The 23,054-nt window shown below is 41.5% G+C and overlaps 1 protein-coding gene across 1 annotated transcript in view; it reads left to right on the top strand.

Annotated features, from left to right (window-relative positions):
- The first annotated feature begins 203 nt into the window (after positions 1–203).
- TMPRSS2 (transmembrane protease, serine 2) overlaps positions 204–23,054 on the top strand; it is a 25,290-nt gene continuing 2,439 nt past the window's right edge. Inside the window, exons 1-13 of the mRNA XM_019528972.1 lie at positions 204–529; positions 1,611–1,759; positions 6,102–6,159; positions 7,140–7,347; positions 7,876–7,962; positions 9,859–9,978; positions 11,454–11,583; positions 12,405–12,515; positions 13,564–13,607; positions 16,896–17,070; positions 19,047–19,222; positions 21,784–21,879; positions 22,867–23,009. Coding sequence (XP_019384517.1) covers positions 6,145–6,159; positions 7,140–7,347; positions 7,876–7,962; positions 9,859–9,978; positions 11,454–11,583; positions 12,405–12,515; positions 13,564–13,607; positions 16,896–17,070; positions 19,047–19,222; positions 21,784–21,879; positions 22,867–23,009 — 1,305 coding nt within the window. The 5' untranslated portion in view covers positions 204–529; positions 1,611–1,759; positions 6,102–6,144. The remainder of the gene's footprint in view (positions 530–1,610; positions 1,760–6,101; positions 6,160–7,139; positions 7,348–7,875; positions 7,963–9,858; positions 9,979–11,453; positions 11,584–12,404; positions 12,516–13,563; positions 13,608–16,895; positions 17,071–19,046; positions 19,223–21,783; positions 21,880–22,866; positions 23,010–23,054) is intronic.

Here is a 23,054-nt window from a genome sequence, read left to right as displayed (position 1 = left end):
GCCATGTTAGCACAGTGGTCTGCCTAGGCTAATAGTCCCTGCATCACTGCAGGGCCAATTAACCTTTTCAGATGAATGTACTAATGTAGTTGTACCGCATGCAGTTATCTGGGGTAGTTCAGTTAGAGCTTGTCCATGTATCACTCCATGACATTGTAATAGGTGATGCTGACATGCCTTTGAACTCAAACCTAAGGCTCTGTTGAAAGTGTTGCTGATGACTGCATTAGCTTCATTCTTCCCTTTTACACCAGTTAATAACTAATGGTAGTTTAAAACCTTCATAGGGTAATAACTAGAAGGAAGAACAAAGATGCTGGCGTCCAAGCTGGCTGACATCTTCAAAAATCCCTTCATAAAGATTGCTGTTGTGGAGTAGGAGGGAAGGGGTTCTAAGAGGGCATCACACTCAATTCCTTCAGATCATGCTAGTGAAGATAGTGTGTCTTTCTGTTGAAATCAATGGAAATATGATTGGACCTGATGTGTGACTATTCTTTGGAGCACATCACAGGATAATGTAAAAAACGTGAGTCCTACAGCATCAGAGCTGTATGGTTAAAATTGGTTGTGTATTTAATTTCTAGGAAGTTAATCATTTCTAGTGTGAAATACTCATGGTCTGGCATCCCCTCCTCCCTCCCAACCTGGTGCCTGCATGCAGAACTATAGATGTACTCTGTTCTCTTGAACTGCTTTTGGGGCCTTGTCTAAATTAGAGTTCTGCTATAGAGCTGTGCCAGCCAGGAGTGTGAAAAGATTGTTTTGCTTAAATAACTTAGCTATGTTGGCAGACTTCCTGGTGTAGATGCAGCTGTGCCTTGTCTTTTGGGGCTGAGCTCCTGTTTTTTGGGGAAGCTGGTGTAACTCTAGCAGTGGAAAAATGCCTACTGCATGTGTTCCACGAGGTCTAGGTTCCACCATAGAAAATGACAAAAGCATCCTGGTGCAGACCAGTGGTTCTCAACCTTTTTTGTACCAGGACCCATTTGTAAATGTTGATGGCCAGTCCCAACCCAATGCCCCTCTCCTGACCTGCTGCTCCCAGGTCCTAGCTCCCCAGTGTGTGGAGCACAGGGGGTGGGTGTGTGTGGGGCAGGGACATGAATAATGTGTGCCCTGGAGGCTGGGGGGGCAAGGGGGGAGGCACGGTGACTGCCCATAGGTAGCAGCAAGTGGAGAACTCCTGCAGGTGGCCGCTGCAGTGTCGGTGGCATGAGGGAGGGAGGGGGTGGTGAGCAGCAACTGCCAGCAGCATCGGCAATGCTTTTCTCAGGAGGTGCATGTGCACCCGTGTGCACCCCCATGTGTCGCCAATGGGCAGGATGGCCCCCAAGCAGCCCCTTGGAGGCTGGAACTCTGCCAGCCTGCAAGGGAGAAGCCACAGTTTCCTGCGTTTTTCTCTGTTTAAAGGATAATCCGTTTTTAAAGTTTGTTCATTCATTTTTAAAGTTTGTTTGTGACCCTTTCATATATTCTTGTGACCCACTTGTGGGTTGTGACCAGGAGCTGAGAGACACTGGTGTAGACTAAGGTTAAATTTTATTTAAGAAACAGTATTTCTGGTGTCAATTATCATTATTTTTCATACATATTTTTTTTTCTTTCAGAGAACAAAAAAACATTTCCAGCAGTGTCCCTTTCCTAAGGTCAACTTCATGTGCCAACTATAACATCATGAAGAGCTAATGGAGAGTGGCTGTGACCAAAGATAGATGTTCTGACAACTTGGGTCTTCTGGCTTCCATTGCACTTCTAAGTAAGAAAACAAGCTGTTAATACAATCATCCTACCTGAATAACAGTAGTAATATTCCATTGGCCTAAGTGTTTCCCATAGTTTTGTTTTGGGTATTTTTCTTTTTTTCTTTCCCCCTAAATTGCTAATACCAGCATGTTATATTCTTAACTGGTGGAGGGTGCTGTTGCAATCTGCTGCCAAAGAAATTTGAACCTTGTGTATTGTCTGCACGGTGAACTTGACTACCTACAATGCACGATTTAGTGCCAAGCAGATGTACTGTTAGTAGCGAGTAAAATGAGACTCATATGTAGGTTCTAAAGCATTTTGTAGTCCTTTATCCTGAATTGTGTTCTGTTAATATATACAGTAACTGCTTGTTGTGATGGGTGCAACAGTAAGCTTATGCGTACGATAATGCCTAGAGATGTCAAGACCTTTGCTTTCAGAAAGTACAATATATATGGAAGAAGGAATAAAGGAATATTGCACTTGTAAGAGAAGTTGCAAATGCAGCCAACATTCTAGCTGTACACAGGATAATTTTTTCTGGTGTTTCTGCCAAACTTTTTCATCCTCTGACCTGCGCTCCTCTTGCTGAGGTCTATGTGAATTGCTACCTGTTTTGGATGATGAGCATTTCTGTTTAACTGGAATATTAAAAAATCCTTCTGAATCACTTGGGCTAGAAATATGTGCTTCATCTGGGGATGTCTCAGCTATGCCAGGCTGTGCCCTAGAACAGATGATCCACTTCATTGGATAAAACTCGTCACTTGTTGTCCCGCAAGATCAACAGGCAAGACAGTGGGTTACTGTGTTTCATTGCTTCAAGAGACACACCCAGGAGATCCCAGGGGTTTGTTTCTGGAAGTAGGGAAAGTCAGGTCTGCACCATCATGTCCTGGCTTTCCCTGCTTCCAGAGACATCCCCAGGGAGCTCTGGGGCGTGTCTGTGGAAGGAGAGAAAGCTGGAGATCACTGGAGATCTAGAGATGCAACTCTGACAATCTCTGGGGCGAGTCTCTGAAAGTGGGGAACTCTGACCATCTGCACTCCTGGATTCACACCGGAGATTGATGGGGGGCATGTTTCTGGAGGCAGGGAAAGTTGACAGGCCCTCCTGGGGCTTGAGGGTCCCAATTCTGCACAGGACTGGGCCCCTCAAGCCTGGGATGTGCCTGACCAGGGTGGCAGGAGGGTGTGGGCAGCTGCTGCCAGAGCTGTCAGCACTCTTATCATAAAACAAATAGACATCTGCCACAATAAAGCAGCATAATATTATTACTACCTTTTGTTGCGGCCCTACTGTGGCAAGACAAAAGGTAAGGGTGTCTATCTGATGTTGCTTTGTACTGCCATAAAACCTTTTATGGCAGCAGAAAGGCAATGAATGGTCATGTTTGTTTCCACTCTTATTCTGATCCAGGTTCAGTGTCTATAGCATACAAATGGGAAGAAAACTGATTGCAAAGCAGAAGACAATTAAAATAGGTCATTATGATTTGTGGGACTGGTTTTCAGAATAACTTAATAACTGAGCCAGCTAACTTTTTTTTTGTGGTCTTTTCTTAGTGTCCTGGGATCCAAGTTATAAACATCAGCAAGATGAATGAATGACAATGTGTGTAGATCAGTAAATGTGCACAGCAAATACAATAGCACGAACTTTGCATTGTCAGGTCATGGAAAGAGTAGCACCTTGTGTTACCCAATGACCTGTTGAGTTTGTTTCTGAGCTTTAATTGCTCTGGCAGGAGTGGTTCCATGGTTCATCTTTTCTGGGTATGTGGCACTTTTGCAGCCAAATTAGTTGCTGCTGTAGAATACTTAACATTGTGTCAATATACTACATTTTATAAAGCACACTTTTTCTGTGTTCATCTTGTTGTAAGATGAACTTTGAGCTGAAATCTTGTTAGAGTTCTCAACTTTGAAAAGGAACACTACACACGACTTCTTTCTGCCTTTCCTCTGAGGGTCCTGACACAAGACTGGGGGGGCTTCTGCCTCACCAGCACTGTCCTGTGCTGTCCTATTCTCCTCCCCCTTAAACACCTCACTGCACCATGTCATTTAGGCTGGGGGAGCAGTTCCCTTCCTAATAGCCCATCACCACAGGCTCTGCATGTTCATGCTCCATGCTATTCAACATCCTGCCATCGTGACCTGTCCAGACACCAGATGGTGGGCCTTGGCTGCGAACAAGAGTCCCCAGTGGACTGGCCTGTATTTCATCCTAGTCGCAGAAGCTACCAGGGACCTCGGCAGGTAGTTCTTGCATAGAGCTATCAATATGGCCATGTGCCTGACACACTTCACTGAGTCCTCTGACACCCGTGAACCAGGGTTTCCCTCTATCTCAAGTGCATCAGACTGCAGTCCCTCTACTGTCTCCTCAAGAATCTCTTACTGAGGTTCTGGCTGCACTTTTTTCCCCACTGTTTTTATTTTATGCACTCACAGTCTTTGGCCCTACAAAGTTATAGAACCTTTTGGTTAACTTCCTCTTGGCCCTGGCCAAGATGTCTGTTTGCCAGACCAAGAAGGAGACTTTGGCCAGAAGGAACCTGGGCAACTGCATGGTTGTCTTTCTTTTACTTATCCATGGATGTCTCTGGCCAGAATTTCAGTGGCAGGATATCCATAACCTCCTTATGGTGTTTGAAGGGTGGTGGGCACTAACCAATTTTTCTCTGTGAGATGTACCCCCTTCCTCCTCCCCCTGAGAAACCTAATTTATTAGCCTTTGACCTGCACTCCTGTTCCTGGCTTTTTTTTTTAATGTCCTTTGTCCCAGGAAGGTAATTGTTATATGACTAGTAACCATTGAGGGGGGCTTGTGGTTTGCTGGTGGGTCTAGGGATGTGGTTCTCAACCAAGGTGCTGTAACTCCTCTCAACACTGCAGCCAAGTGAAACTACCCTGTGCACCTGTTTCGAGGAGACAGTGAAGCCAGATCAAGAAGTGACTAACAGGCAGGAGGGTGTGCTCCTGCATGCATTAGGCTTATCTATTAAACTTATGGAGGAAAGAACGTCCGCTCCTCTGCCACCACCTCCTGAAAACAGCAGTGTGTGGAACAATTTCATTGGGTCATGATGCCAATACGAGGCATTGGGCGGGGGGGGTGCAGTTTCACTGGGCTATGGAGTAGTTGCCGGGGATGGTTCAGTTTCATTGGGCTGGTTGAGAACCACTGAGGTGTAAGCTGAGCCAGTACAACCATGGTTCTCAACCAGTTGATACTAAATTCATAGGAGTTGATAAGGGGGGGTGCCTTGAATATTAAAAAGATTGAGAACCACTGGTGTAGGCCCACTGTGCCTGTATGACAAATAAGCCTGACTTGAGTTGGTCTGAAGTACTTTTGCCCACTTTACAAACAACTGACATTTCCTTTTCCTTTTTTGAAGTAGGCAGTGGTCTGACTAACTTGTCTTTAGAAAACAAACCGTTAATGCCATTTTGTTCTAACATCACAATGTAATCAAGAACCAGGGCTGATTTTGTGGTCTAGGGGTGGGGATAATACAATAGACTCTTGATCATTTGTATCCAGGTGGTTTGCAACCCATTTTGTTTTCAGCAAATGCCACAGCAGACAGCTGAGCAGCCCTTAATTCAGGAAAGGGCTCCACTTCCTGGATCAGCTGGAGCACATGGGTGGTCGTATGCAGTTGATTGGAGAAGCCCTTGGAAATAAAAGCCAGGACTGCAGCAGTTCAGCAGACCTGTGCAGCATTGCAGCTCTGAATACTCTGATGCTTCCCAATCTCTTATCTTGGTAGAGGGTTAGTACCCTAACCCTGAGAAGTATCTGGAGTCTTTTTTTTGTCTAGCAAGGACAGGGCAATGACTATCGACCAACAGTATTGTTGCTTATTTTAGGTATGTTTTAAAGATGTGATAGTGCTTTGATGTTGTTTGCTTCCTGCTCTCACTTATTATCGGATTGAGAAGCTATAGATTGTATAGATGAAATTATAGCGATACCTAGGACAGTACATTTCACAACTTGATTTATATCAAAACTAAAGTTGGTTGAAAACTGGAACTTCCACCTTGTGGGAGCTATGGAGAGTTTGAAATGCTGGCTTTGCCCTGAATTGCAACAAAAATCGTATGTGTGTGTATCCCAAACCCCACAAAAATATTTTATTTGAAATATTTTAGCTTTTTGTATGATGTTTGGACCTTACTGAAATACAATGGGTTGATTTCTTGCCAAAACATAAAACCTATATATAACCTCAAAATTATTTAGCTTTTGTTGTGTTGCCGTGTTCCAATGGAAAACTACTATGCAGAATTTTTGGCTGTTTCGTATCATAACTATATAGCCACTTTTATATTTACAGGTTCTCTCTCACTTGTTGTGTAGACACTGCGGACATAGCTAGGATGGCCTCAAACTCAGTAAGTAGTTAAACATTCTGTTTTGGGTAATAACTGACTGAGTAGTACGCTAATTAATAATCTAGTCTATTAAACTTTGACTCAAAGTTCTTTGCTTCAGGTTTCGTATAACAAGGAAGAGACTTGTCTCAGTGTATGGAGGAGATGCAGTTAACCTTCTTAGGATGCAGAGTTATGGGGCTTATAGTTGTTGATTCCTTCTAACTTGTATCCTGCTGTGGGTTTCCCAGTCCCATGGATGGAAAGAAAACAAACAAATAATTATAAAAAAAACCCTATTCTGCATACCAAGTTGTAGCCTGATGGCTATTATGAATTACCTTAATTCTGTTAGGCTAACTCCTGTTTGTTGTGTAGTGCATTTGACAAAAGTAATGAGATATTAGTAGAACATTAGTTAGATCTGATATTTAGAATGAAAGGGGTGCTGTCAACTGGAAAATTATGTTTATCATTGAGAAATCTTAATGTTCAAATGGTTATAACCCCCAAAAATTAAACTAAGAAAGCTTGCAGAAATGTAATTCTTTATTTTCCTGATTTATTTGCTAGTGACTATAATAATTCTTGATGTATAATTGGTTTCATTGTTCTCCTCTGCCGTCTTTTTTTTTTTTCACCGTATAAAAGAAATATTAGATATCACCAGGGAAGCAAAACATTTAACATTTTAAAAGAATTCAATATATGCATACAAGACTTATTTGAGGGGCAGTGTATTAGAAATTAATTTAAACTGTCTCAAATGTAGTCCCCCTGTAGCTGAAGGTGTCTGTCTTTCACTCCAATATTCAGTAGATTTTGTATATCCTCTATTGCATGACTGATCCCTTTCTGAATTAGGGTTTTATTGTATCAATAGCGCGTATGCAAAAACGCTCTTTTAGAAACTTCTGTATTCTGATTTTGCAATATTACACAGCACATGTTTCTTCCCCCCTCTTATTTCTTGCTTCCCTCTCTTTTGTTGCTGTTATTAGGGGCTACCACCATACTATGAAAATCACGGCTATGAGCCAGAAAGGTTCTGTAATTCTAGGCACGTTGTAAACACTAATGACTATCCACAGTACACTCCTACAAGCCATCCTGCATCAGTGCCACATTATGTTCCAAGTGTTTCTCCTCAACATCCTGCTACAGTGGTAGTACAGCCAAAGCCATCATCTGAGAAACTGTGCACATCAGGTAAGACTTGTCTGGATTTCTTACCATGCAGGTTTGCTGTAGTTTGATATCCTGATAGATCAAAGATCTTTCTTTCCATGCTCTCCTGCTGAGTGAAATATTCCATAAGCACCACCTTCTTCCTTTGGAAGGGCGTGGGCCTATAGAGACTTCTGGATTTCAGGTTCATGCCTGGGTAGTTGGTTGTAGCCGTGTTGGTCTAAGAACATAGACAAGGTTCTTTGGGTAGATGTGATGTATCTTATTAGACCAACTGAGTATTTGGAAAAAAGCTCTTAGCAAGCTTTTGGGTGCAGTCACTATGGGTGATTATGCCCGAAAGCTTGATGAGAACTTTTTTCCAACTACTCATTTGGTCTAATAAAAGATATCACATCTACCCAAAGAACCTTGCCTGCCTGGGTTTATACGTGCGTACTAGTGACTGATATTTGTGCCTTAAACTTCTGCACAGATAGATTCCAGATAAGAGATCTAAGGTTAGCTTCCTTCTCTAACTTTTTTCTTTTTCTCCCTTTTTATTTGTAGGTGTTAAGAAAACCTTATGCATTGTCTTAGCTGTTGCAGTAATCCTCACAGGTGCAGTAGTTGCAGCACTCCTTATTTGGTATTTTGGTAAGGATCTGCATGATATTAAAATTATGAAGAAGCTAGTGTAAGATGTCGTGGCACACTTATTTTTGGAAAGAGTCTCATTTTTCCATCTGATGGTGAATTAGGACAGGGAAGTTTTAGTTCTCTCTTTTTTTTTCCTGGTATAAAATCCATTTTTAGCTTTTAATCTGAAGGGCTACTTACCTGTTATAAGTATAACCAGCATCACTGCTGCTGTTTTCCTTTCCTCTTTTTTTAATGACACGTAAATATATTTGAAACAATTAACCTCCACCATTTTTTTCATGCTTGTTGCCAACTCTTATGCATCAGCCCATCCTGAGCTTCCTGACAGCTACTACTATAGCACCAGCTTTTGTACAGCTGTTATCACTTCAGATACAGTGGTGTAAAGTGCAGTTTAACTCCGTGCAAAGGGCTTTTACAAGACTTTTGACCTGAGGCTTAAGTTATTTCAGAGCTTGCTTGGCTCTAAGGTTTTGAGTGAACATTAACTAAGCATTTAGCTTCTGCGCTTAAATTCAAAATAAATTTTAAAACTTCCCACACTGTTTCATTCCCTGACTTCAGGGAAAAGAATGAATGACATAAGTTAGAGGCTTTAGACTTTTGTTGAATGTGATGCTGAGTAAAACTACTAGACTCAGATTTTATTCATTTCAAATTTTTAAACTAAAAATACCTGCAGGATAAGGAATGCCTGCTGAGATGATAGGAAAACTGTACTAATCACACCAGTCGCACACAGTGCCAAATCTCCTGAATTGCAAATGACTACACGCCCCCCCCCCCGCAACCAAAACAAGTTTACATATTCCTTTCATTCATCGTGTTAGCTGACTTGAAAAAAGTGAATGAGGAATTGTGGAGGGAGAGAGCATGTGTGGTTGCCTTTAATTTGGAGCTATTTTGAACAGACTTCCAAATTTTAATGTGAAAATAAGTGTTGTTTTAAATCAGTGTTTTCAACCTTTTTCCATTTGTGGACCCCCTTGGAAATTTTGAATGGGGGGAGCAGACCCCTTTGAATTGTAAGTGTGGGGATTCACATACTTTAGACTGATCATAGTTGTCTTTTGTGGACCCCTCAAACATAGTCACTGTGGACCATGGGTTGAAAACCACCGATTTAAATTAATCCCAATCACTGTAAGAATGGTATCTACCAAGAGGTGGCAACTAAACAGAGCTATTTTCTTTCCCTGTTTCATTTAATTTTTGCTATAGCTGGCAGAGTGAGTTATGAGCTTAACACTGCTTTTGAAGTTCACTGGAGTTACCATGAAATCTAATTACTTAATACAGAGGTGTCCAACTGGCATCTCATGGGCTCCATGCAGCTTGTGAAGGGCTAATTTGTGGTTCCTGGGCTCCCACCAGGCTGCTGTTACCTTCCTTTGCTATGGCTGCAGCAGCAGCTGAAGTCTCCTGGCTTCTACTTCCTGTCCCTGCCCCATGGTGTAGCCCATGGTCTCACGGAAACCTATGGCTAGGGGTGTCCCAGTGCTGCAACGCAGCATGTGACTCTGTATTCAGGAAGCTGAGGGTAAGGCTCGAGTGCCTGCCTGATATAGTGTGTACGTGGAGTGGTGGGGGAGAGGGGGGCCCCGATGTGCTTAGAAGGTGGATAGCCCTGAGTTAATAAATAAAAACTGCTTTGACAATTATTAATGATGACATGTATGATTAAAAAGCCTAAACTACTTTTCCATTTTTGTCCTCAGCATTTTGCCCTCTTTTTTTTCATACAGAAGTCCCCAAGTTATTCAGTTAATAATCTTTTCACATCTATCTTAACTAAATTGATTATGCTGCTGGAAAAGTCAGTAGAAATAATAATTTGTGGATAAATGAACCTTAAGATAAATTAATGGTTGTGCGTTTGTGTCCTTGCAGTGCAGAATCCGTGTTTGGATTCTTCAATAGAATGTGGGTCTTCAGGACAATGTGTGCCATCATCCCAGTGGTGTGACGGACACTTCGACTGTCCTAATGGTGAAGATGAAAACCGATGTGGTAGGTACTTCAAGTATGCAAAGGTAAAACTGTATTTTTCTAAGTTTTACCAGCTTAGTTTATGTATGATGCAACATTAAACCAATTTAAACTGATTCAGAAGCCTGTGTGGACTGTCCTATTTTGGCTTGAGACTGACTTAGTTTATCCCAAATTTATTCCTAATGGCTTGCTAAGCTGATATAAAGGTGCGTGCAGGGCTTTGTGGCAGTTTTAATTAGGTTAGTTTAGAAATCATAAGTTAATTTACTTGAAGATGTGTCTCATACTTAGTCTATAGGAAATTGTGTTCCTACGATTCTGCTTGAATTCGTTGACGTGAGTTGGCTTATTTCATATCCTCTCTACAATTCCTCTGTAAGAATTTCCCTTCACTCGCCCACCAGATCAACAATACTATCACCACCAAAAACCTTGCTTTGCAAAAAACACTAAGTAACTTTCAGGGTAGGAGGCTTGCTAATGACTTCAGTTAAAGAAATAATTAAAGGCTTTCATGCTGAGCTGAAGATATCTGAAGAGACTATTTCGTGGTGGAGATCATAAACATGCAGTTTCAAAAGATATACCTGTCTTGATTTTTTTTTAAAAATATCTGCGTGTTTTTCAAGAAAATTACTTTGGGGTGGAGATGTACTGGTTGCTTCTCTCGGCCCTATGTTGCCTTTGGTACTCTGGTGTATGCTTTAGCTCTGCTTGCTTTAATATCCTTTCCCCCTTGTTTGGATGCACAATTGGGTCTCTTTGCAATTATCTTTGGCCTGACCTGCTTTCTTCCCTCTTTCTGCCATGTACAGTACATAGTATCTTTATATTTAATGCCCGAAAGAGGCAGAGAAAACATTTCCATGTCAGATCTGTGCTCCTGACCTTTTATGCTAAGAGAGAACATAATGTTTTTGCCTTCTTATCTAATTACTGCTTTTCATTCTTACCCTCTGGATGAGGCATGGAAAATTTAAAGATCACACAGTAAAGAGAGACAAATAACACAATGTAAATATATCTTTTAAGCTAGTAACTCATTCAAGTGGACTTGGGCAAAATAAACACATTTTTATGTAATCCTCCAGAAAATTAAAATTTGACAAAAATATCTGTTTAAAGAGACGGCATCAACTTGAAATCTAGTTCATATAAGACAGCTTCAGGTACTGCACTTCTTTGCACTTTTGCTGATTTGTTATAATCCCACAAAGCCTATTCTTACTATTCAGAAGCGGGGAGTGGGGGGCAGTTGTCCTGTTGCTATGTGAAAGACCACACCAGATGGGGAACTGACTATAAGGGACAACACTGACCAATGCTTTTAGTAGCTAGTTTCAAATACGTGTAACAATCTTCTTCTGTTATTTTGATTTTGGTACTCTTGCTGCTTGTTTATAGCAACAGAAAATAAAAATACCTTTTTTAGCAATGTGAATGCCCTGGGCTTTGAGGAATGAGGTCAGTAATGTTGTCTTTCTTGGTGGCAGTTAGGCTCTATGGACCCAATTTCATTCTGGAGGTCTACTCATCAGAGAACAAATCCTGGCATTCTGTATGTGCAGATGACTGGAATGATGACTATGGAAAGACAGCATGTAAAGACATGGGGTATAATGTGTAAGTATAAGAAACCTACTTGTGAAACTAAAGCAATGAAGATGTACATCCAAGGCAATCCTTTCGTTATGTTGTTTCCCCCCTCCCCCCACTCCTAAAAATGGATATCTGCTGTAAAATTACTAGTCCAGTTTTCATAAATAGAAGAGACACAATGTAGAAAAGGTTATATGTTATCGCAGAAGCAAAATGAAGTGGTGTTAAAGCATGTAATACATAACATTCAATCAATGGTAGGAGGAAAGTTTGTGCTTATAATGCAAGCAGAACATGAGAATAAAATTGCTTTATAAAATGCATCCTTATCCAAACTAGTTCATTATGGTGAGTATTGCACAGAAAGTCCTGACCTGTTGAGGACATTGATCACTTTTCATGGTGGTCTTTCATAAGAGTGCCACCATTTAATCACAGTATCCTTCCGTGCAGCTTCACTTCCATACTTCTGGACTTGGCATACATTTGTGGGACCAGGCAGGCAGTTCCTTAGAGAGCTTTGGAAGTGTTGTAGACATAACCCTCAGTCTGTGCAGTAGGTAGAGCTGTTGATCATGACGAAATTAGTTTAAAGTAAAACATTATTGTTTGGTGTAAATGGGCACTGAGAACAATTACGGAAGAAAGTAAAGTTTAATTCTTCTGCTGTACATCTTAATTGTGGTTTTATTTAATGTTCTATAACTATTGATCTGCTTTAGATTGAAGCAAAATCTTTCTTTTTTATTTATTTATTTTTTGGTGGGATTGCTTGTTGGGTTTGTTCTTAATTAGTCTTCTACATGACACATCACTATTATAACTAAACCTTATGTCCTTTACAGAAATACTTATTACTCTAGTGGGAGAACAGCAATTGAGAAAGGAGCTAAAAGCTTTCTGAGACTGAACACAAGTGCTGGGAATATAGACTTGTACAAGAGATTGTATAACAGGTATTTAAGTATAAACTACTACAATTTTTTTTTTTTTTTTGCATTCTCATTGCCACTTTTGTAGGTGGTGTGTCTTCCATCTTTATTAGGGCTAGCCTCCCTTTATATTATTACCTTATTTTTAGGATTGGGAGCAGGGGAAGACAGTCCCATGCTTGATATGGAATAATTATTCTTCATCATCTTTAAACCTCCAACTATTAAATTATTCCTGACATTTATCTTTCTAGGGATTTGTTTTCCAAATCCTATTTCGGAAGTTTGACAAATTTCAAGGACACTGATTTTTTTTTTTTTTTTTTCCCCCACTCCCTTTCTCACCTTGTTTCCTGTAGCAAACCTACTTCCTTAACAGTTCCCCATTTCCCTCTGTCCCCACACTTCTAAAAGGGTGTAGAAACTGTCATATAACTAGTCAGCCATGATGTTACTGTCTTGAATTTTTGTTTTGATAATTGTACCAAGCATAAAATAGCTGCAACATTTGGTACTGTGTTTTATGTGACTACAGATGAAACAGGATACTTGCTAGGGTGACAGGCTCTGAATTCAACTGCTTTTATTAAACTTTTTTTTGTTATATATAACGAGTTTTTTCAGTTCAGATTTTGCTGCAGAGGCTGCTGCACTCGCAAAATTCCCTTCCTCCTCTTCCCTTTTTTTGACATACTGTAACGTGAATGATTTGGAGCCAACCAGTGGCTACAAAGGCAAGTCACCATTCACCTCACTCATTGTGCTTATATGCCTTGGAGTTCTGTGCGTCTGGCAGTTGTAATCACAACCAGATTCCTCTGCAGTATGCTGGTGTAAATGGAGGAAATGGTAAAGGCACTCGAGTGCTGGGAGGGTAGTCAGAAAAAGTGGGGCTGAAGCAATGGCGTAAGAATTCTTGAATAAGGAGGGGGCAGGAATGCATAGGTGCTGTCCATGAAGCAAAGGTAACTGAGGCAGCTGGGGAGACCTACCTCTGATTACCATCTGTTAAATTGTAACTTTACGTGCTTCATATGAATACTAAACAGTCGCATGCTCATTTTTATTGCAGTGATTCCTGTGCATTGGGAACAGTGGTTTCTCTGCGCTGCATAAGTAAGTGTTTTGTGTTTCTTCAGTAACGTATAACCTTTTCTATATGCACTTTCACTGAATCTGTCTGGAAATCTGCTGTGCAAGATTTCTTCCCTTAGAATTGGATTTTATTTTTATGGGAGAGATGTTTTTTGGTTATATTTTTAAATCTGAAATTTGGGAGTGAGGGGGAGATAGGAAGCAAGTAGACTGAGTCACAAATTGCTTTTGTCCATCTATGTATTGGGTGTAAGACATAGGAGGCAATAGTGACACTCTTCTCTGTACTGGTTAGATCACATCTACAGTATTGTGTGTAGTTCTGGGCTCCATATTTGAAAGATGTGGAAAAGTTAGGGAAAGTCCAGAGGCAGGCAACAAAGGGGTTGAAATTCAATCTGTATGAGGAAAGTTTGAGAGAAGAAGTCATGCTTTAGCTTACATTAAAGGTGATTAAAGATAGCAGTTTTCAAATATCTGAAAAGCTGCTATTTAAGAAGTGGGAGAACTGCTGTAGAGAGCAGGACTTGAAGCAATGGCTTCCAGTTTTGTAGCAAAGTAGATCTAAGATTAGATATACGGGGAAAGTTTCCTTATTGTTAAAACAGCGAGATATGGCATAGAGTGTCTGGGGGAGCTGTGAAATCTCCTTCACAAGAGGTTTCCAAAAGGACACTGGATAAGTAGTGGTCGTGGATGATTTAGGAGTATTGTCCCTGTGTCTGTGTAGGGGGTTGGACCAGATGACCCTTCCAACCCCATGATTCTGTACCAGCCTTTGGAATGAATTGCTTGTGATTAGTCTTGTTTGGCAGTTGTCATATAAGGTTAGACCTGTATGACTGGATTCTAGGTTGAATACCAGAGTCCAGTATTATATGTTGTGTGGGAAAGTCCAAGAAACATTGCTTATGCACACATTACACTTAAGCAGTAACCAGCCCACAGTTCAAATTTCTTAATCTCTCCTTATCACTGAATCATTTTTCTCTCAAGATTTTTGTAAGGCCGTGTGTGGAATTTTTGTCACCCAGATGATGCTTCCTTTCTGGAGAGACAGGTGGTGGGAGAATTTTCTCTTTGGTTTTGCTTATAACTGGGTTTGATTCCCATAACTGGGTTTGATTTCCATCCTGTGCTCCCCATGGTAAAGTGTCCTATTCTATGTAAAATATCTTGTATCTATTTATTAGGGGTTTGAGTAATATAGCTGTGATGGTCCAGGAAATATGTGAGATTTATTTTGGTGATATCTTTTATTAGACTAATTCTGTAGTTGGGGGTGGTATTTAGATAAGCTTTTGGGAACACAGCTCTTTTCAGGTTTTCTGTATCTATTGATGCAATTTCATAAGGACACTCTATTCCTTTGCAAACAACTAGGGACAGAGAGGCTTATCTGTAGGTGTGATACTTCAAAGATATGCAGTATCTTTTGTCCATACAATTCTTCTGGCTGTTCAGCCTTTTAAGTGGGGAGCTGTGCTTCCCTTTTATGGGATCTAGAACAGGAACATGAATATGGCATAGGTATAAATTCATACATTTGTACTTATTCTTGCCTTCTCCCCAGTTGCCACCCTTTAGTTGCTATTAATCATTTACGAAAATAAGCAATAGTCATACTGCTATACATCCACCTCCCCCATCTCCAAGTTTGGTGGAATATAGACCCTTTCCCAACTCTTAATAAAATGGCATAGGACTAATTTGAAAAGTTGTCTTTTTTTTTTTTTTTTTTTTTAAGGAAGCATTTTGGGCAAAACTTTCCTGGGTGGGAACGGAGAACAGTCCTCTGGTTTGCCAGGTATATTATTAGGATGCTGAAAGCAATAGTTCTGATTTAAAAGCTTGGACTAAAAATTTGTAGGGAGAGAGTGACTAGCCCCATTTTTACCCCCAGCTTTCGTTCTCCTCCACTCCCTTCTGCATGCTGATGGCTAAAAGGGATCCCTGCAGTTCTGGTGAGTGTGGGTTGCCATGCCACCTGTTTCTGGTCCTCTCAACAACCTATACACTTAGTATATTTTTTGCTCCTGGAATGATGCGAGGGACCATTAATGTGGAATTTGAACTTATGAGTCTGTAGAAAGGAGGTGAGGGATTGCTGGCCCAGACAGGTACTTAACCATGTTTAGTCTGACGTCAATCAGCTGGGGGGCGGGGGATTTGCACCTTATAGACTAACCAAAGTAGATCACACACACTTTGATACCTATCATTTACTCTGGTTAATCTATAAGGTGCAAAATCTACCCTGTTTTCCATTAAAAAATTACCAAATTGGGGTGGAAACAGATGTTGCATAACGTTTCATTTGTGCTCCCATAAAAATTTTTGTGGCAGTCCAAATGGTGAGCTAATGGATGTTGCTACCCTTTGTTGCACCACATCAAAAGAAAATCAGTGGCGCAACAGAAGGTAGTATTAGACACGGCTGCTTTATTGTGGCAGAAATCTATTAGCTTTGTGGTGGGAGAGCAGAAAGTGATCTGTTTGTACTCTCCAGCCAGTCTGAGCAGATGCTCTTGGCGCTTAAGGGACCCTCAAAGCTTGGAGCACCTGCCTACTTTTCTCATTTACAAAATCTCCGGTGCCTTTCCATAAGCAGAGAAGTTGGATTCCCCGCTCTGCCAGATCTGTCTCTGGCCATTGCAGGAGCAAGTCTGGCTGAGCAGGGGAACATCCTTCCCAGTTTTGCCAGACCAGGTCCCCTTTGTGATCCCAGGGTGGGGGCTGGCAGGTCTGGCTGAGCAGAGGAAGCAGGGAGATCACACTGCCTCTTGTCCTGAACCAACAAGGAGCAACATGTGTTCCGCCCAGTGAAATGGATCAGCTGTGCCACAGCACACTTCCTTAGGTGACCTCTTGTTTTTAACCTTATGGACAGACAAGTAAGAAACGGAAGGCAAATGGGCCGCATGGGTTCTGGCCTGGATCTATGCTGCCCTCTAGTGGGTGAATCATTTAAGGAAAATTAGGAGTCTGCTACTGTCTTGGACCCTTCAAATTTTAAGCAGTAGTCTGAAATGTTAGAGATGGCAGTCACCACAGCCCCAACCAGACAGTCATAATGCATTTAAACAGCAGTTTAACAGTAACAGATAGCTTCAGGCTGCAAGGGTCTAGGTTCTCTAGTTTGTTTGCTGATGGCGAGAACAAAAAATTAATAAGAAAATCCAGTGGTGTTTTGTGTGACCATGATCCTGAGACTCGCAGTTGGCAACTTGGAGGGGAAAGACGTGACAGTGGGGAAAAAGTTCTCTTTATGCTCTTTGTTGTGCTTTAACAATCCCCTATATTTTCCAGAGTGTGGCTATTCCCGTAAGAACCTGACGCCTAAAGGCAGAATTGTGGGTGGAAGTGCTGCATCACTGGGGCAATGGCCATGGCAGGTCAGCCTTCACATCCAGAACAATCATATATGCGGAGGCTCCCTCATCACCCCCGAATGGGTAGTGACAGCAGCACACTGTGTGGAAGGGTAAGTCCTGAACAATTGTATTGTACTGATTTTTGGAACTCAATTAATGACTTGTAGTATTGAACAGGCTATCATTAGTTATACGCTTTTGGAATGGTGGACACAGTGACTTGAGGAAATGGAGAAAGTTAAATTTTGCCATGTATACCTGAACAATGCAAGTACATATAGAAAGTAAAAAGGACTAGGGTCCCTTCTATACATTACATTTATGCTGCAGTTAATGTATTAATTGTGGCATAAACAGGAAGGGTGCTACATGTGCTACCAATTTAAGGCACCTCAAAATGGGGAGCAAACCATAAAAATATTCTACATGTAATGTAGACATTTTTATGGCTCATTTGTAGGGTGCCTAAATTTCAGTGTGTTGCTGGCAATCACCTGATTTCTGGCCCACCTGGAGGCTGGGTCGGGGGGAAGCCAAAGAACTTAACCTGCTCAGGACTTTACACCCCTCCCCAAGCAGCACTGGCCAGGATTTAACTGGACCAATAGTCAGTTGGTTTTGTCAGTTCATTAGGGGCTGCATCAGAGCTGGTTCCAGACCTTAGTGTGGCCCCCTGGCCAAGCTGACCATTGGCTGATTGTTGGGTACCCAGCTTTCAATTTGCTGATCCAGGGGGAGCCCAGGCTCATGATCCCGGGCTCAGTTTGTGCTGGCAAATACAGCACAGCTGGGATTGATCCCCAAATCATACATCCTGCAAGCCACGTGTGACATCCAGGAGGTGTGATTGTGTTTGAGTTGGGGAATCAGATTAATGTGAAATATATAGATAACAAATATAATACATGAAGAACAGTGCTAACTTGAGTTAATTCAGTCTACAAAAACTTGTTAAATTTTACTTTTCAACACACTTAATTAAATAACAGCCTATAGAAACAAAACATAAACAGCATTTGAAGCACCACAAATTATATTCAGGAGTAAAACACATCCTGAGTTTAGCTACTTACTAATTCTTGTAATGGCCAACAAGGACATCTGACTACCTGGAAATGCTCAGAGTCTGAAGGGAAGCCAGGAAAACAGTATTGCTTATGTTTTTTATTTATTTATCCTGGTTTAAACGAGTGAAAAAGAGTCAGTCTTTTTGTATTTTTTTGTTCTAAGCGGGCTAGTAGTGGAGAGAAAGCAATTAGGCTAGTAAGTAATCCATGTAGAAACTGCTTGTAAGTCTTCATTTTCTACTTGGCTTGTAATGCAAGATCTCACTCATGTGACAACTCTAGCTAATTTTAAGTTCCTATTTGTACTGTGCAAAACACTGAAGATTTTGTAGATATTAAACTTCACCAGGTGTAGGAGTAGGTGGCTTATACTGTCCTATTCTTTGGGGAGTGCCTATGAAGATATGCAGGCCTACTGAAACATGAGACTATCTGCAGAGGAACTGCCTGATCCTGAAGTCAGTAATACAATCTTCCACTGGTTTCAGACCATCTGAATGAAGTTGCAGAATATAGCTCTATATAACCAGTGTACGAAACAAGCCTTTAAAATAGGATAACTATTTGATATATAAGTCTTTCCAGTATTCAGTATATTGTCTTCTGTTTTCATTATCAGTCTACACACTGGCAACATGACTTCAGAAGTGTGACTATCTCCCTAAATTGTTGTCTGTGCCGTCTCATTGCAGGCATATCTGCAATAACTGTATAAAACCTGGTTTTCTATTATCTTTTGATTTCTCACACTTCTATGTTTCAAACATTATTTGCAATTACTAATCAAATGGTTAATACTTGGCTTGCTTATTTAAACTTGGCAACCAAGGAGAGGCTGGGGAAAAATAGATATCCTAGGTCACTATTTACTGTTCAATGCATGTGCTTGCCAGCTTGCAAAAAAAAAAAGGGGGGGAGAGGAGAACCCCCCCTGAAATTTGAAATAACATTGGTGCTGCAGGATGAGTTGATTCACGTTGTTTACTACAATAATGAATAATCTACCCTTTTCTCTCTAGACAGCTTTCGGATCCATATTACTGGAAAGTTTTTGCTGGGATTCTAACGCAGGATGAAATGCGTATGAGAAGTGGACACAGAGTACAGAAAATAATTCCACATCCAAATTACAATACAGAGACTAAAGACAATGACGTTGCCCTTATGAAATTACAGACATCAGTGAGTTTTACAAGTATGTATTCTGTTGCTGTTGAAAGTAAAATCTTAAAGCTGTAGTAACTCCCATTTTCAAACATCCCTGGTCACCAGCAGCATAACAATGCAGCTGAGTGCTTGGGGCAGCTGCCACACACAGGGACTTCCTGTTGCTGCCACAATTGCATGACCAGGACAAAAGCTGTTTTGTTTTTTTTTCCCCCCAACTCCCTATCCCTGTCAGCACCTGGGCTGGTGGACCCTGTCACCCCACCCTAGTTACACTGCTGCAGGCCACTTATAGAATACCCTCTTCCCCTTTCAGTGTAGACTTGAACATGCAACCTTCAAAAATGAATATTTAAATTGCAACAAAATAAGATATGCAGTGAAGGCATGAGTTATGTAGAAAGGCAAGAAAATAGAGAGTAGGGCAGGGATGCAATTACAGCATGCCTCTTCCCCAAGAGCTGGCAGGTCATAAGTGTAAAAAGGAATATTTTTCCTGAAAACTATCCTTTTTTTTTTTTTTTTTTTTAAATGAGTGAGAAACCCAGTCTATGCTACGTGTTGATGACCTGCTCATTGTATCAGTTACCATCCAATAGTTCCACAATCTAGAATGTGTTGCAGCACACAAGCCTTATGCACATAATATGAAGACCTTTTTTTTTTCTTTTGGCACAAAAAGAGGACAAAGGATTTAGTGAAACTCTCAGAACTTAATGCATACAAATTCTATAATACATCCATCAGTGTTTCAGATGTCCTAGTTTTTGCCATAAACAATATATAGTTCTTATGCAATTCAACAGTAGAAGATGAAATAAGAAAAAATAATTCCTTTTTCAATATAAACACAACAGTGATGGAAATGACCTCACTCTAAACTGAAATATATGCAGGATATTAAATCAAGGCCTTTCAGAGTCTCCAAGATGAAAATTCTGGGGAGACATGAAGAACTATTCCAGTTCCTGCATGGATTGCGCACAGCTGCAGATTGCCACACTGTAGCGAAAAGTGCAGAACAGATATAGGCCCTTCTTAAAATGTGAAATTGGTATTTGACAGCTGGAAGAAGTATCATAGTCCACACCCAGGGAGGGATGCCTGAGGAATCATTATGGCAATGACACATTCTACTCCAGAATCCTAGATAAAGGCAAATGAAACAGTGTTTAAGTTACCTGAAATTTAAATACATTCTAGAAAGATGCACTGGTGAAAAGTGGTGCATAAGACTAGGTGAAAAGACAGAAATAACATAAAAGAGCTTTGCCTTGCTGCTTGGCAAAGTCAGTTTGCCAAGAATAGCGCATATCTTGCATGTTGAGGTGTGAACTGTCTTGTTTAGCATACTTTCATGCTTGTCAGCCTAGTGCACAATCCGTTTGGAATTTATGATGGAAGTGTCGCACTTACTTTTAATATGATCTGCAAAGAAAATATTTGGTGCCCAAGTAAGCTGTTCTGTTTTTAACTAAGATGTGCCCTCAATCCATGTCTCAGGGGGAAAAAAATGTTTTTTATCTCCTTCTCACTGCCCTTCCCCCAAAAAAGTCTCTGTCCAAAGATCTGTCACTAACCTCTTAAGTAATTAAACAGGTAATGGCTGCTTGATTGGCTATATCCATCCCCCAAGATGTTCAACTCAAAACTGAGAAACAGGTAGGAGGCCTGCCCTTCTGCTGTTTGTACAGAAGTTGGATTGAGTGGCTGACAGAGCTCTCCACCTGACAGTCTTCATGACCCCAACACCTATTTGCTAGGAACTGAAGTAGCGGGAAGGAGCCCTCACATGAAGAAGTGCTAATATGGACTCCTGGGGCGTTTATACACATGCTTCAGGTGGTATGGGGGGTGCTTTAATTAGTGCAGCTCCAAGAGTCTTGCTAATTACAAGCACCCAGAGTATCACGTGTATCAGCATCCCTGCACTGATAAATGGCAGTGGGGCACTTTGAACTAAAGTTCATTCAACAACATAGGCGGTGGAAGGGAGGGGGCTAATGGGGCTCAGCCCCCCTAAACGCAGGGCAGCAGCAGGCGTTGCCTTAGAGCAGCCTGGCTGCTGGGTGGGGGGAGTGGTGCGCACACTTGGCTACACTGCGCGCTTGCAGCTGGTCCAGCCACAGACAGGTAAGTTTCTTTTAATCTGTTTTTTTTATTTCCATGGGCTGTGGGGGACAAAGAGCAGATCAAGACCCCTGGGGCCTGGGTGGGGAGGCAGCTGGGGCTGATGTGGTCAGGGCTGGGAGGCAGCTGGAGCAAGGAAATGCTGCTTCTGCTGCTCTTCCCCGTGGCCCTTTCCCCTTCCCCCACTCAGTTGCCCCCAATTTTTTTTCTTCCTCCGCCTATGTTGAACAAGCTTTAGTTTAAAGTGCCCCACCACCATTTTTCAGCACAGGGACACTGGTGCACGTGATGCTGGAGGTTGCTGGAGCGAGCAGGCTCCTTGCAAATGTATAAGAGCCCTCAGTTCCTCTTGTATTCAATCCCGGTGTTTCTTGTCCTGTTCAGACAACTTTCTGTTGAATCTTTATTCATGTGCACTCATCTAGGTTTACTGATTATGGCCATGTTCTTATTTCACAGATTTTACAGCACCAATTTGTCTGCCAAACCTTGGAATGATGTTCAATCCTAATCAGTCGTGCTGGATATCTGGATGGGGAGCCCTACAACAAGGAGGTAAGATGTGCAGCCCTAAAAGGTGGGGACAAAGAACTAGTTTGTTTTCATTTTGTGTCTTAGCAAATAAATAGCATTGCCAAGTGACAAGACCAGCTTGCTTGCCTCAAGTAGATGTCGCTGCACTGCATACAGTTTAGAGGGGAGCCTGCTTAGCCCAGCTTGCTTATGCTTCTGAGGGTGCTGCTGGCCAGGGGCAGTTTTGCTATGCAGATGTGGCTGTACAAGCTGTAAGTTTGCCAAGTCAACATTTCTGGTAGTGCGGCGACACTTGTAATGCGTATTTGCAAATTCAGCTAATGTTTATATTGGGGTATAAGGATTATCACAGAGTGGGGAACATAATCTTGGTACTGTAGCAATAGAAATCTTCTCAGTCCCTCTGTTATCAGCAGAGACTTTAGTGACCAGGGGCCCTACTTTTGTGATGGCGTAGCAGCGTGCACTCTACAGGAGTTCCTTCATGTGTATGAGTTGTATTTGATGGGGATATGGTCAGCATGGTATAAACTCTAGGCTGAATACCCTCCTGCTCTTCCCATCTTAAGGCTGAGACAGCAGTGTCATGGCAGCATGATTCAAAGGGAGAAGTGAAGCTTCTTGGGCATAGAAGATCTGGGTAGTGATGGGGGAGGAGGAGACAGCTGATTCCCCTGCTGCCTTACCTAATCATGAGGTTGCTTGGAGTTGCTGCAGGGGTTCTCCTCTCCATCTTTGTAGGCCCACTCTCTTCTATAGCCCTGTAGATAACATCACGGGATCACAGCTGTGATGGCAGCTGTATGTGTACAGCTGGTTGAAATAAGTTCTCATCCCCTTAAAGGGACACTGAAAACTCCTTCGGTTTTTTGTTATATTGAACAGTGAACTTCAGCATGCATCCCAAAGCAGTATTGACTTGTTTTTGATTGGGGTGCCATTGCAAGCTACTCTGGCTTTTTCCCATTTGCTCCAGTTCCTTTATGCATCTGCATGTTCCAACTTTAGGTAAAACCTCAAATTTTTTGAATGCTGTGATGGTGCCTTTGATAGAGCGTTCCAGATGTAACGGTGGGTTCGTCTATAATGGCCTCATTTTGCCTACTATGATATGCGCTGGATATCTAGAAGGACTAATTGATTCCTGTCAGGTAAGAACACCACTCATATTATTAACAGCTTTTTTTTTTTTTTTT

The sequence above is a fragment of the Crocodylus porosus genome, unplaced genomic scaffold (genome assembly GCF_001723895.1).
Source record: "Crocodylus porosus isolate Cpor-Errol unplaced genomic scaffold, CroPor_comp1, whole genome shotgun sequence".
NCBI lineage: Eukaryota > Metazoa > Chordata > Crocodylia > Crocodylidae > Crocodylus > Crocodylus porosus.
Note: the sequence above shows the minus strand (reverse complement) of the source record. Positions and strands in the feature narration are given on the sequence as shown.